General features: G+C 58.9%; 1 protein-coding gene across 2 annotated transcripts; it reads right to left on the bottom strand.

Moving 5' to 3' along the window:
• Positions 1–4,918: 4,918 nt before the first annotated feature.
• LOC111148766 (delta like non-canonical Notch ligand 1) lies at positions 4,919–12,561 on the bottom strand. Of its 2 annotated transcripts, XM_022505565.1 has the most exons (6): positions 12,495–12,561; positions 11,162–11,225; positions 10,550–10,680; positions 7,403–7,544; positions 5,387–5,666; positions 4,919–5,167 (listed from the first exon to the last, which is right to left on the bottom strand). In XM_022505565.1, the coding sequence occupies exons 1-6, from the start codon at positions 12,559–12,561 to the stop codon at positions 4,919–4,921; spliced, it is 933 nt and encodes a 310-aa protein (XP_022361273.1). The 2 variants fall into 2 exon arrangements, with proteins under 2 accessions (XP_022361273.1, XP_022361272.1); XM_022505564.1 differs by having other exon boundaries at positions 4,919–5,666.
• Positions 12,562–12,741: the final 180 nt, after the last annotated feature.

Here is a 12,741-nt window from a genome sequence, read left to right as displayed (position 1 = left end):
CCACGGTTGGGCCTTCCCCCTTTTGGGGTCCTCTGCACACCCCACCCCCCACCACAGCACCGAGTTTCCAAGGTCAGACTCCTCTTTCCAGCCCTGATCAATCAGCCAGGGACCGTCCATCGGGCTTTCTCCGGGCCAGGCCACCTGTGATCTGCCACAGTTTCCTCCCTCCTGGGGCCTCTCCAGGGTTCACGGCCTATGAATCTATTTATTAATATTAAATTATATTTGCTTTCCCAGAAAATGCTCTATTTGGGCACGATTTTTTTTTTTTTTTTTTTTTTAGTTGTTTTTGCCTGCTTCTGTTATTTCACTGAGGACGTTCGTCTCTCTGTTTGGGAGTGAGGACTTTCCTTTCCTCTGTTTGGGAGTGGCTTTCCTCTCCTTCCATTGACTTTGTCAGGTTTGAGCACTGGGGTTCACCTAGCTTTGAAAAAGAATTGAAAAGGGGCACCTGAATGGCTCAGTGGGTTAAAGCCTCTGCCTTCGGCTCACGTCACGATCTCAGAGTCCTAGGATCGACCCCCGCACGGGGCTCCCTGCTCAGCGGGAAACCTGCTTCTCCCTCTCCCACTCCCCCTGCTTGTGTTCTCTCTCTCACCATGTCTCTCTCTGCCAAATAAATAAATAAAATCTTTTAAAAAGAGAGAGAGAGAGAAAATTGGGAAGTCTTCATCTTTTCTTCCTCATTGCTCTGGAGCTGTGCCTCTGCTCAGGCACCACCTTCTGTCAAAGGGACAAAGGTTCTGGAGCCCGAGTCGGGCAACACACAGCTGGCCCACCTTGGGGGTCTCCTCCAGGTAACTGGTCTTTCCTGCTGGCCACATTTTGTTATTTCTCCTGGAAAACTCATCCCTTTCCTAGAAGTTTCTATGTTTGTTACCTCAGCCTCATTATCTTCTTCTCTTACACTTTGCAGAATAGCTTCCATGTCTGAGGTTGGAGCCCCCGGTCTGTCCCTCTCATGTCCCCGGCCTTGACGGGACCCCCACCCACCAGCTGAGAGCAGAGCAGCACAGAAGGGAGAAGTGGTGGGAGAGGAGGAGGGAGGTAGCTCAGGGACACCCGGATCCAGGCTGGACAGCCGGGTCGGCCTTGGCAGTGGCCTGGCCGAGGAGAGCCCTGGAGGGCAGGGACAGGCGGTGGGAGGAAGTAGGGGAAGGGACCCTGCCCCAGGGTGGCCTCTTGGGCCAGCAGGGATAAGGGACGGGACTGCAGCCCCTGTGTCCAGGAGGAAGGGTCCAGGGGACCCCTCTCAGGGGGCGGGGTGGGCAAGCTTGAGCAGTGTCAGCACTCCACGGGACTCAAGAGGGTGGCTTTGGTGAGCTGAGTGTGCGCTGAGTGTGCACTGAGTGTGCAAGCCTGTGGCCCGAGGCCAGGGTGGTAAGACAGGCAGGTCCCTCCCAGCCCATGCCCAGGAGTCTAAATGGGGCTTGTATACTGATGTGCCTCTGAGTCCCTCTCACTAGCAAACAAAATCCAATGCCAACTTCACTAAGTTCTGGAAGGACCAGAACAGCGTGCCATTCTGGGACCCCTACCCAGGAGCTCTGGGCTGGAACCTGGTGGGTGAGAGAGCCTACCCTCGCCTCTGGCCCACTTGTGTGTGGAACCCCTTGTCCCTCCTCCCTCCCCCTGGAGCCCCAGCTCCCTCCGCACCACCCACTCACAGCCACTGTTATAAACAGACCCAAGGAAGAGCTGGGGCCAACTGGGCAGGAAATATCCACGCTCTTGGCACCCAGAGTATATCTGGAAGAGGCGGGGGGAGGGGAGTGCTCAGCCCTTAGCCTGTGGTCTCCTCGCCTCGTGGGAAGGACCAGCCTGGGCCCCTGCAGAGCCCTCCAAAGCATGGGCCCCTGACCCCGCTTGCTCGGGGTCAAGGCCGCCAGCGGGAAGGGACCGCGGTAGCCCGGCGCACAGCAAATCAAAGAAACACACCAATAGCCCTTGGGTTTTGTTTATTTTTCAATAAACAAAATTTTTTGCTTGTCTGGTTTAAGGAAACGGGAAAGCTAAAAAGAGCGTCATTGACATTTTTGAAATGTTTTGGTTACAGAAAAGATCATCACGCCTCCTCCTCTCTCAATTTTGGGACCGAATGGTGGTCGCGTCTTCGACAGCTGTCTTTGAGCTTCTCCGTTTGTTTCGTAAACTGCACACTACTCCAAATACACACGAGGTGCGCTTGGGCAGCCAAGGAGCCCGACACTCTCAGCAGAATCTGGTTACCCCATAGAGGATGGAATGGGCCATTTCTGCATGACGTGAAGACCGTGTCGAGGCTGTGGACACCGTTCTGATTTCGCGGGATGCGTGCAAGTGGGCATGGTGGAATTTGGGTGGGGTGGCCTCGTCGTGTGCTGGTAAGAGATAATTTGTCACGTGGGAAGGTACGATGGTCAGGCTGTAAGGGCGTCTGGTCAGGACTCCCCTGCTCCCACGGCATTTTACCTGCACTGCTCGGCTTCCTGGGGACACGGGCGTGTCCGCTCCCCCCACCAGACTGCCCTCATCCTGCGAGCCGAGCCGCACAGCTCCCGGCACGCTGCCTTGCACGCAGCAGGTGCTGGAAATGCTTCCTGATCGAATGAATGGAGGATGAGTCGGTGGGCGGATGGGGAGGGGGTCGAGGAGCGACACTGGGACGCTTTCCCTTGTGGTCGGTGGGGAGGGGATGCGGGGGGCAGACGAGCTGCTCTTGACAGCATGGAGATGTAAAGAGTGGAACGAGAATCGAATCAGTTGGGCCAATCTCAGAATTTTGTGTTTGGGGAAACTGGGTCAGAACAGTTAGCAGACTCGGTCAAGGTCTCACGCGAGAGAGGCCAGGCGGGGGTGCCAGACACCCTCTTGGCCATGCCAACGGTTCTTTTTTTTTTGTCTTTTAAAATGTTTTATCTCTCAAAACGAACTCAGGATGAGACGAGATGATGACTGAATGACATGGGGGAGAAAGGACGTGGGGCGGGCGCTCTCCGAGTCCAAGGGTGGGGTAGCAGGGCGTGAGGGTAGGAAGGGGAGGGGCACGGGAGCTTGGGGTGGGAGGCGGTGGTGGGCAAGGGTGACAGGGTCTTGGGATTGAGGATAAACTGCCCGGAGGCAGGCGGGTGAGGAAGGGACTTGGGCGAGAGCTGTGGGGGTGGGAGGGCTCAAGGGGTGACAGGCCTCTGCCTGCAGAGGACCAGGGACAAGGGGGCAGGGGTGGGAGGGGCTTGGGGACCGGGAGCGATGGGGACAGGGGCTTGGATGGGGCACAGAGAGCTGGAGGAGATGATAGTCGTGCTCTGACTCAGGATGATGAGGGAAGGGGGCAGCGGTAGGTGGCTGAAGGTGACGATCAATGGTTGTACAGTGACGGTGATGCATGTCCGTGTGTGTGTGGGGATGACTTGAATGACCAGGAAGATGGTGATGATGATTTGGAAATAAATACTCAGAGCAAGGTAAACTCGGCAGATAATACTCAACAAAGCTAAGACTATAGCTTCCTATCCAAATAATTTAAGAAGCAAAATATTTCTCACTGGTACCAAAGGGCTGTTTAGCTGCCCAACTGTAAAGAGTTGGAAAGCTAAACAGAGCTCTGTCCCATTTCTTTCTATTTTTGCAAAAAAGATAGATGCTCTTTTTTTAAAAAAGTCAAATTTATAATTCAGAAGCTGGCTAGGTCTTCCGGGATCTGAGGGTTATTAACTCAGCAACACAAATTAAATGCACAGCTGTGTAGACCAAGGTCTGGGACCTGGGGCCACAGAACTAGGAGACGCCCCACGAGCGACAATTTCCCACTAAACCCTGTGCAAACCTTGGTGAGGGTGTGTTGCTGCTCAGATATCGCCAGGGGGCACTTGCGGTTCAAGGGGTATTTAAATTTCAAGGGACATCTCTAACCTACAGGGAAGGCAGGTAAAGTGCTGAGGATTTAGGGGTGGCTGGGGGTTGCCCAAGTGGCAACGCCAGGCTGCACTTTGTGACTCAAAGGGGGCTGATGGCTTCCAGACCAAAAGCGAGCCAGGAGGCTCCCCACTTTGAGAGAGGCAGCAAGGATCGATCTCAAAACGTCAAGTGTGCCTCCAGGATAGGCCAAAACCTGTGGGTCCCGGGACGAGACCCCGTCATCATCAGATCCTCATTTTTAAGGTCAGGAACTGTTTTGGTTCATACCCCTTCGTTCCTCGTTCAGACTTTTAGAGCCAGAGAGAACTTGGGTGGTCACTGCATTCCAGCCCCCTCCCTCGAGGGGCGGGGGAGGGAAGAGGTGGGCCCGGGGTGGGGACGGGCGGGGGGGCTCGCCAAGGATCACACAGCGAGTCAGTGGCAGGGCTGGGACCAGGTCCCGGCCCCCCCCAGCAGCCAACCCGGGGCGCTCTCTCTGCCTGACACACGGCCGCTGCACTCTGCGAAATCTCAACTCAATCGGAAAGATCTAAAGGTTGCAGTGTTGGACTTGATGTGAGTGCGCGTTGGACGTGGCGTGTGAGGACTAACGAACGAAGAGATTTTTCGCCTTTGTCACAGTGGGTGGTCATGCACAGCACTCGTAACGGTTTCACGAGGACCGTGGCCGAGACCCCTTCGGGGAGGGGTGTCGGCGCCGAGTCCCGGCTTCGTTGCCTTGTTTTTTTTTGGTCTTTTTGATTTTAAGTTAAAGTTTAGAATAACATACTTATATCTTTTACTCGTTTAAAGATGAAATTCTTATTATTGTTTTTCGATCATGCATTAAGAGAGAGAAAGAGGATGCTCTGGGCGCGCGGCATTTGTCACAGAGCAACACAAAGGTAAGACAGGCAAGCGTAGCGTTCACCAGATTCGACACAAAATAGAGCAAATTCCACCACAAAGAGGAGAACAGACCGCGTAGAGTGAGCTCTGCGGGACCCCGAGAACAGAGAGGGGCCGGCGGGAACGCCGCTTAGATGTCGTCTTCGCCGGCCTCCTTGGTGAAGGTGGCCATGTCGATCTTCTCGGGGAAGATGATGTTGACCGCGAGGTCCTCGCCGCTGTTGTAACGAAGCAGCAGGTTCTTCTTTTGCCGCAGCCTCCGGCTGTAGCGCAGGTTGGACACCCAGGCCTCGCACTTGTTGAGGAAGACGATGCCCACGGTGCCCAGCACCACCAGGCTGGTCAGCACGCCCAGGATGGTGAAGCAGATGGCCTGGCCCTCGGAGAGGAGGGGGGTGTTCTTGTTGAGCTCCTTCATGGACACCTTGAGGATGCGGTGCTCGGGCTGGGGCACCGGCAGCTCGTGCACCCCGGGGGTCAGGCGGTAGGTGAGCCCGTACCCGCTGGGCAGACGGGTGACCTGCTGGGGGCTCGGGGCGCGCTTCCGGCCACAGAGGGGGCCCGTGAACCCGGGCTTGCACACACACTCGTACCTCACCTGGGTGTGCCACAAGCAGGTGCCCCCGTTGAGGCACGGGTCGGAGGCGCAGTTCCCCACGGGACGGCTGCAGGTCTTGTCCACGAAGCCGGCGGGGCATCGGCAGCGGAAGTCGCCCCCGATGTCGGTGCAGATGCCCTGGTTCTCGCACGGGTTGGGGGTGCAGCTGTTGGCCACGATCTCGCAGAAATTGCCAGAGAAGCCAGGGGGGCACAGGCAGGAGGCATGGGAGGCCCGGCCCTCGTCATCCACACAGGTGCCTCCGTGCTGACAGGGGGAGCTGCAACACAACAGGGGACACGGTAAAGGGCCTTCGGGGGCTGGACTAGGACAGTGGTTCCAGGGGCCGGCCAGGGGGACGCCAGGCGCTGTCATGTCTGCCCGAGAGGGGCTCCCGGGCAGTCCGAGCCGGACACGCATAGGTGCGTGCCTCACCCTCCCTCCAGCTGCCAGCCCGGGAGGCGCCTGACCGCCCCGGCCGATGACGGTCTCCTCTCCCACCTCTTAGGTCCTCTCTCCAACCAGAAGCCTGACGGTTAGTCACTGCACAGGTGGGGAAACCGAGGCCCAGAGGCAAAGTTAGTGATGACCCAGGGCTGGAGCGAGCCCCCTCCCTTAGCTCCATCCCTGGGCCGCTGGGCAGAGTGGGGGTGAGGGGGGGCCTAGGCCCCTGCACTCTCCACCCGCTCCCCGAGCCACACCACCACCCGGACTGGGATCCTATTGTCGTTTTCTGCGGAGAGAGCCTGCAGACTATTGTACGGGAAGCCCTTGGGGACACTCGGAGTGAAAGAAAGCCTCGGTCTGCTGCGGGCCCAGCCGGCGTCTGTGCCCGGTGGTTTAATAGTGGGTCATTCACCCAAGTGCGGCCTGCAGACCAGACCGGGGCTGTTTGCTCAGAGCGGAGCACAGGAGCATTTAATTTAAGTGCTTTTAAAGGAGCAGACCCTTTGTCATCTGATAAATACCAAAACCGGGGGAAGAAAGGAGCTGTAAGCACGAGAAATCAGCATTGTCACTTCAGGGGGAGGGTCTGTACGGGAGCTAGGCTCTGAAGGAACTTCAAGGACCCTGGGTTCTATTTTGACAGACTGGTTCAAGTTGGTTGGGGAGAAAAGCAAAATATTTTAAAGGTTTCGCTCCGTATTTTCCCATCCCACAAATAAGCAGACGCGGACTTTGGGTGTGACCCCCTCTCCTCTGACCCCCTCTGAACACTGATCTTTACAGGCTGCACAAATGCCTGTTTGTGGCCTCTGCCGGCTCCGGGGTCCTCCACAGCCCCCTGGAATGTCAGGTCAAGATAAGCTGCTTCTGCCTGGTAGTGGCTGTCTCCCCCACCCCCCCAGCTCCTGGCCCGAGACCGGCTCCGCCTAAGCCCCAGCAGACGGCTGGGTGGGCTCCGTGCAGCTAAACAGATAAGGGCAGGAAATGGCTTGGGGACTAGAAAGCAAGCGGCCCTTCTTGTCAGTGGTGCCCACTGTTCAGAAGTCCCAGAGCCCCAGCCCCACCGAAGGCAGCTGAGAGCTGAACACCCCCTCCAGCCCTCACCCCCGCCAACCCCACTGGGCAAAGACCCCTCTCTCCTTTGCCTAGCAGGTGCCCCCAAGACAGCCCCGAAAACTCAGCTGCAGAGTCTGTCAGTTCCCCCCAAAACCACCCCCTAAAATGCAGTGAGTGGGTTTCACGAAAAGTCTCGGCCCCCCAGGGGTTGCCCTTACAACACCGTGCGGCTCCCTGCTCCAGCCGGCGGCCGTCACGCACGCGCATCGGGACTTGGGGGCATGGAAGGAATACGAAATCACCTTCAGGGTCACTTGGGCAATGATGGAAATGACACACTCCCCCATAAGTACCCGGATCCTGGACGGCCTCCCGCGGGGCTGCAGGACAGGCACTTACTCCTTCTTTGTCAGGCGACAGGTCCAACCGGGCTGGGCTGAAAGGGTCTTTAGGGGTGTGAAGCGGGAATCAAAGCAGCATTCATCAGATCACAGAGTCGGAAAGAATATTTACCCATTGATCACACAGGGCCCGTCCTTCTTCTGACAGTCCTTTCCCGAGAATCCAGGGGCACAGGAGCACTCGTACTGGCCGGAATCGAGGTTCGCACAGGTTCCATTGTTGGCGCAGGGGGTCGAGGCACAAGCCCGCACATCTGCGGTGGGGAGGGAAAAGCAGACTTTGTCACCCCCTCCTCCAGGGAGGGAGAGGGGGACAGGCTGGAAGGAGAGCTTTCTGGGTTGAGGGGGGAAGGACAGAGCCCTCTGGCTGGTCAACGAGGGTGGGGGGACCTGACGTGAGCTGCCTCGGTGTTTGTGTTTGTGGCCACCACCAATGGTCACCAAATGAGGTCCCGAGGAAGAGGGTGTAGTGACCCCCCCGAAACTCTGCAGTGGTTTAAGCAGTTCAGGGAGATGAAGGGGCTCCCTTGGTGTAGGTCACGGGGACAGAAAGTCACGGCTGCTCACTGCTCCTCAACCCAGGACAGCTGTCCCTTTTCCTGGCACCAGGTCACCTCTCTGGTCCAGCCGCATGACTTTCACTGCAGACCCCTTCCCTCCCCGCACAGCAGGATGTGTGCCAGGCCAAGGCTCCCCAGGGCCTGCCTCCCCAGACAAATTTTCATGTCCAGCTTCTCTTGTTGGGGGGGGGGGTGTTGGTCCCTGCCATTCAGGGCGAGAGTGCCACAGCTGTTAGAAACACCAGCTGCCCTTCACACCCCACCATCACTGAGGGCCGTTGCGGGGGGGATACGGGGTGGTGGGGGACGGAGACGGGGTGGGGGGTGGGGAAGACTCCTGCTGGGAATCAAGAAACCTGATTTAGCCCCAGCAATGCCTCCACCTCCTGGTGGTCGCTCTTTCTGCGCTTGGGAGAGCGGAGGGGCTCCCGATGAAAAGGCTGTATCTTTTGAAGGCAGTGAAATTAGAAGTGTCTGAGTGCTCTCCCGTCCGTGCGGGTTTCCATGAGCACTGCTACATTTCTGCGGCCTTTTTACACCTCCCGTCACGCACCCTTCATTATGTGGGGCCTGGTGAGCCAGGGACCGCAGAACAAAGGGGCCTGGGTCAGGGGCTCTCTGCTAGTGCAGACCCCAGCCCCCAGGCAGGGTGGGGAGGGACCTTTTCGAAGACCAGCCTCAGGGTTCATCTCCTCCCCACTCTGTGCCTCACTTTCTCCACTGACAAAAGGAGGGGCTCTCCCTGGTGGGCCTGGGGGAGGTACGGGGTGGGGGGGGCTTTTAGCTTTGGTTTCCTATGTTTGTTTGAGCTGCCCTGGGGCACCTGCCAAATACAAAGGCAGTAAGTTAAGGCAGAGCAGGTGGGGGTCCACAGTGCTGAGGCCACACGTGTCCGGATTTTCCCCCTCCTCTTTTTTAAGGAGCCCTGCACCCTCGTGGAGGGAAGGTGGCAATCCGTCAACAGGGAAGAGCCGGAACGTCATGCTGACGGCCTGTCCAGAGCCCACAAGGCATTCCCCGGGAGCCTGGCTTGGTGTAAGGGGACATCAAGAGAATTTATTGTTACCATAACGGAAAGGTGCCAGCCGGCTCGCTGGAGGAGCCTTGGCAGTGGGCTCCCAGTGCTGGCTTTCAGCAACCCCTTTACTGGGAATCTCAGACTGGAGCTCAGGAGCCGGAGACCACCCCCCGCTTTGTCCAGAGGACAACCCTACTCTTCCCAACTCCTGGGCCTCCAGCCGCAAAGTAGGGTAGATTAAGCAGCGGCAGGGGAGCAAGCCGCCGGGGTCTCTGCCGGTTTCTGCCAGGGCGGCAGCTGCGACCCGGACACCCTCAGAGACCCGGAGAAAGGGAGAGAGCTGCTAATTACCCGGAGGGCTGTTTCTTCTGGACCCAGAGTCCCAGGCTGAGAGGCTTTGTCAACCCAGGGAGGAGGGAACGTTTTGTCTAGAAAACTCCATGGGCAGGGAGGGGGCAATCCTGAACCAGACACCAAGGAGGGTGGGCTCCAGGCTTAAAGTCTCAACCTCAAGAGGTAGCTTTTCTGGGATCCTGTGGGTCCCAAAGCAGCTCCAAGGGTGGGGGGCGGAGGGGCAGCAAGGCTGCTGCTGATCCCAGCATGAGTCACCTGTGGGGCCTTTAAGGACCTGAGACAACGTTGTGCTGGGAGGGGCTTGATTAGGAAAGCCTGCTGCCCTGGTGATGGGGGGCAGGGGTGGGTGGTCACAACACGCTCTTGCATGGTCCTTAAGGGTGGGGATTACGAATGACCCCCGATGAGATTTACCCCAGTTCTGGGGCTAGGAGAAGGGATTTTAGTTGGCTTTTCTCCCAACACCTTCTTCTGTGTCCCTAAGTGCAGCCTTTGACTTCCTCCAGCCTCGATTTCCCTATCGGTACCCCTCGTGCCCTGCTAAGGTTGAGGACCGACCAAAGGACAGAGGCCCTGTGGCGGCTGCCCTACGCTGCTGGGACTTTTTTCGAGGACTCCCGCTTGCCCAGGCTTCCGGGCAGGTCCTACCAAATGAGAATGGCCTTTAATGGACATTTTGTAGCCTAAAAATGCAGTGACCGCCAACTCTCAATTTGCTTGGGGTAATGAAGGACAAAGATCACATAAATTAATGAAATCAACCGATAACACCGATCTGTACTCTGACCACATCTCAGCCTTGCCGACCCCCAGCCTCCCCTACACCTGACCCACGGACCACACCAGCCCTGCCCTGCCGGCAGGCCCTGACTCAGCGCCTGCTCCCCACCCCCACCCCCCCACCCCTTCGTTTGTTTGTTCACGTGTTTTTGCAGCCTCCTGTGTGAATTTCCTGGAGGCTTGGCTCTGTGACCCCCCTACCCCCAGTCCCTACCCCGCCGGAGCTTTAGTGACCCCCAGAGGATACCCAGGCCTCTACCCTTTCAGCTTTGTGTGGCGTGTGCTTAATGTCGTGCCTCTTTATTCAACAGGCAGCTCCCTGCCGGGCCCCCCCCAGAGGGCCATCTCTGGGTGCTGGGGGAGCAGAGGGGAGCAAATCTAGGTCCACCTGTGAGGAGGCTCTGGGCACCAGCGGGAAGTATATTAACAGATCATTACCATACAGAGCCCTGGGCTGTGGGAATGAGGCAGGAGGGGGAGGGGAGGCTGCCACGGGCTGGGAGGAGGTGGCTGGGCGCCCAGGGCAGGGATGGGGTGGGGCGCCAACCTATGTCGCAGAGGTTCCCGTCCCAGCCGTCGTCACAAATGCACTGCCAGGGTTCCACGCACAGTCCGTTAACACAGCCGGGAAAGGTCACGCACTGGTCACACAGGGGACCCTGCCAACCAGGCTGGCACCTGTAGGGGTGGGGAAGGGAGAAAGATGGGGACATATGGGGGAGCAGGAATGCAGGGGGAGCTCAGTCTGCCTTCTGTGGAGCCAAGATCCCTTGGGGGTATCTGCATGGTACCATGCCAGCAGGTCCCAGGAAGCAAACACCAGTCACCTGAACAGGACTCCGGGGTCCCTGAGAGCCCGGGGGCTGGGGGGGGAGCACTGCATCTTGCCGCAGTGGCCTGCACTGGTCTCACTCTGCGAGGGGCTCTCCCAACACCCCCACTTCTGAGTCAGCAGAAGGGAGTCATGGCTGTCCCCTGCCCCCTGCCCTCTTCTCCCTCTTTTCTCCCCCTCACCCCCCCCCACCAGTTTCCTGCGAGGGCGAGGAAGCACTTTGCCGCAACCCAGCAACCAAGCCCCCCTCTTCCTGCCTGACACCCCGACTCCCCAGGATTCTGCCCTGACCACCTACGATCTGCGTCAGGAGAGCCACCCCATTACCTGCAAACATTGTCATCCTCGCAGAATCCATTTTGGGGGTGGCAGGCCGGGAAGCATTCAGCTCCTGAGGCACAAGAAACGTTACACCATTCACCCCAAGAGGCCGCAGAGGCCAAGGCAAAGCCTGTCTTCTCCCCAGCAGCCCACGGCTGTCACCCTGGGGGGAAGTCAAACACCCTCTCCGGTCCTAGCAGCCTGGCACACAGTAGGCATCTCACATCAGCCCACTCAGGGGGAAAAAACATCTCTGCCATGTTCCTGGTTGTCAAGTGACCACAGTAAACCGTCTAGTTCCTAGGAGCAGCTTAGACACCTAACTCCACCCCACCCCCCCAGAACATGAAACCTCAAATGCTAAAAGCGGGGATATGGAGACAGTGAATGGAAAGATTCTGACCCCTGGGCCCACGGCCAAGCCCTCACTTTCGCAAAGTGAGCCTAAAATGGGGAGCAGGTTTGGAGGCATTCAGCTTCGGAAAAGGCCAGACGGTTTCACCTGGCAGCCTCGCAGGTAAGGCTTCAGGATTTTTCTTAAAGGTTAATCCCCGTTAAACCAGGTGCGCAGGTCAAATTCCCCAATTTCTCCCACCCCATACTCTTCCTATTAGAAAGACGCAAGGTTTTCTGCAAAACAGATTCTGCAATTCTGACACTGTTTAGAGACGCGGACACTTTCCTCCGTGCCTACTGTGTGCATTCACTCCAACTAGCTCCCCAGCTTTCCAGACAGCCCCCGCACCAGCGCTGGTGCAGTGGGGGCGGGGGGCACTGCGGGAAGGGGCAACTCTCTCACTGTCAGAGACAGATGGCCGCTGCAGACAGAAGTGTCGCAGCCCCTCACCGAGAGAAACGCCACGCAGGAGGGGCTCGCGCGGGGCTCCTCGTTGGGAATTCGGGGCTGCGACGGCAAAGCCACCCCCCGCTGCCCCCACAGACCTGTTCCTGAACGCGCACGCAGCGACACCCCAAAGTTGCACCCCAGAGCATTTCCACACAGGGCTCCCGAGCATCACCTCGTTTCTCCATACCTCCTCTCTCCGCGCACCGACACCCCTGCGAGCGCCACTTCTGCGGGGCGGGAAGGGACTGGGGGGGGGTCCCACACTTCCCCTGCCCCCACCCCTCCCCGGGACCCCAGGGCCGGGGCTTTGGCATGCGAGGGTGGCGGGGAGGGCGAGGCAACAGCGTGCGGGGCTTAGGGTTAGGCGGGACGGGCGTGAGTTGGGGCGCATGGGACGGGGCGCGCGGGGCACCCGGCGGCTGGGCGGGGGGCGTCGCAGGCTTCCCCAGAGGGGGCGCGAGCCAGGCCGCCGGGCGGGGGGGGTGCGCTCACCATGGACACTGTGGCCGAAGGCCAGCAGGAGCAAGAGGACGGGCAGGAGGGCTGCGGTCGCGGTCATCGCGGGGCGGCCGGGGTCGCGGTCCCGGGAGCGGCGCGGGCGCGGGTCCGGCTCCGGGCGCCGCGCTGGGCTTCTGGTTGCGGACGCGGAAGGGGGCGCGGGCGCGCGGCGAGGGGAAAGCCAGGGCTGCACCGGGCTGCGCGCTGCGCTCTCCGCCGCCGCCGCCGCCGAGCTGCCTCT

Source organism: Enhydra lutris, unplaced genomic scaffold (genome assembly GCF_002288905.1).
Source record: "Enhydra lutris kenyoni isolate GAN:26980312 unplaced genomic scaffold, ASM228890v2 scaffoldscaffold20, whole genome shotgun sequence".
In the NCBI taxonomy this organism is placed as follows: Eukaryota; Metazoa; Chordata; class Mammalia; order Carnivora; family Mustelidae; genus Enhydra; species Enhydra lutris.
Note: the sequence above shows the minus strand (reverse complement) of the source record. Positions and strands in the feature narration are given on the sequence as shown.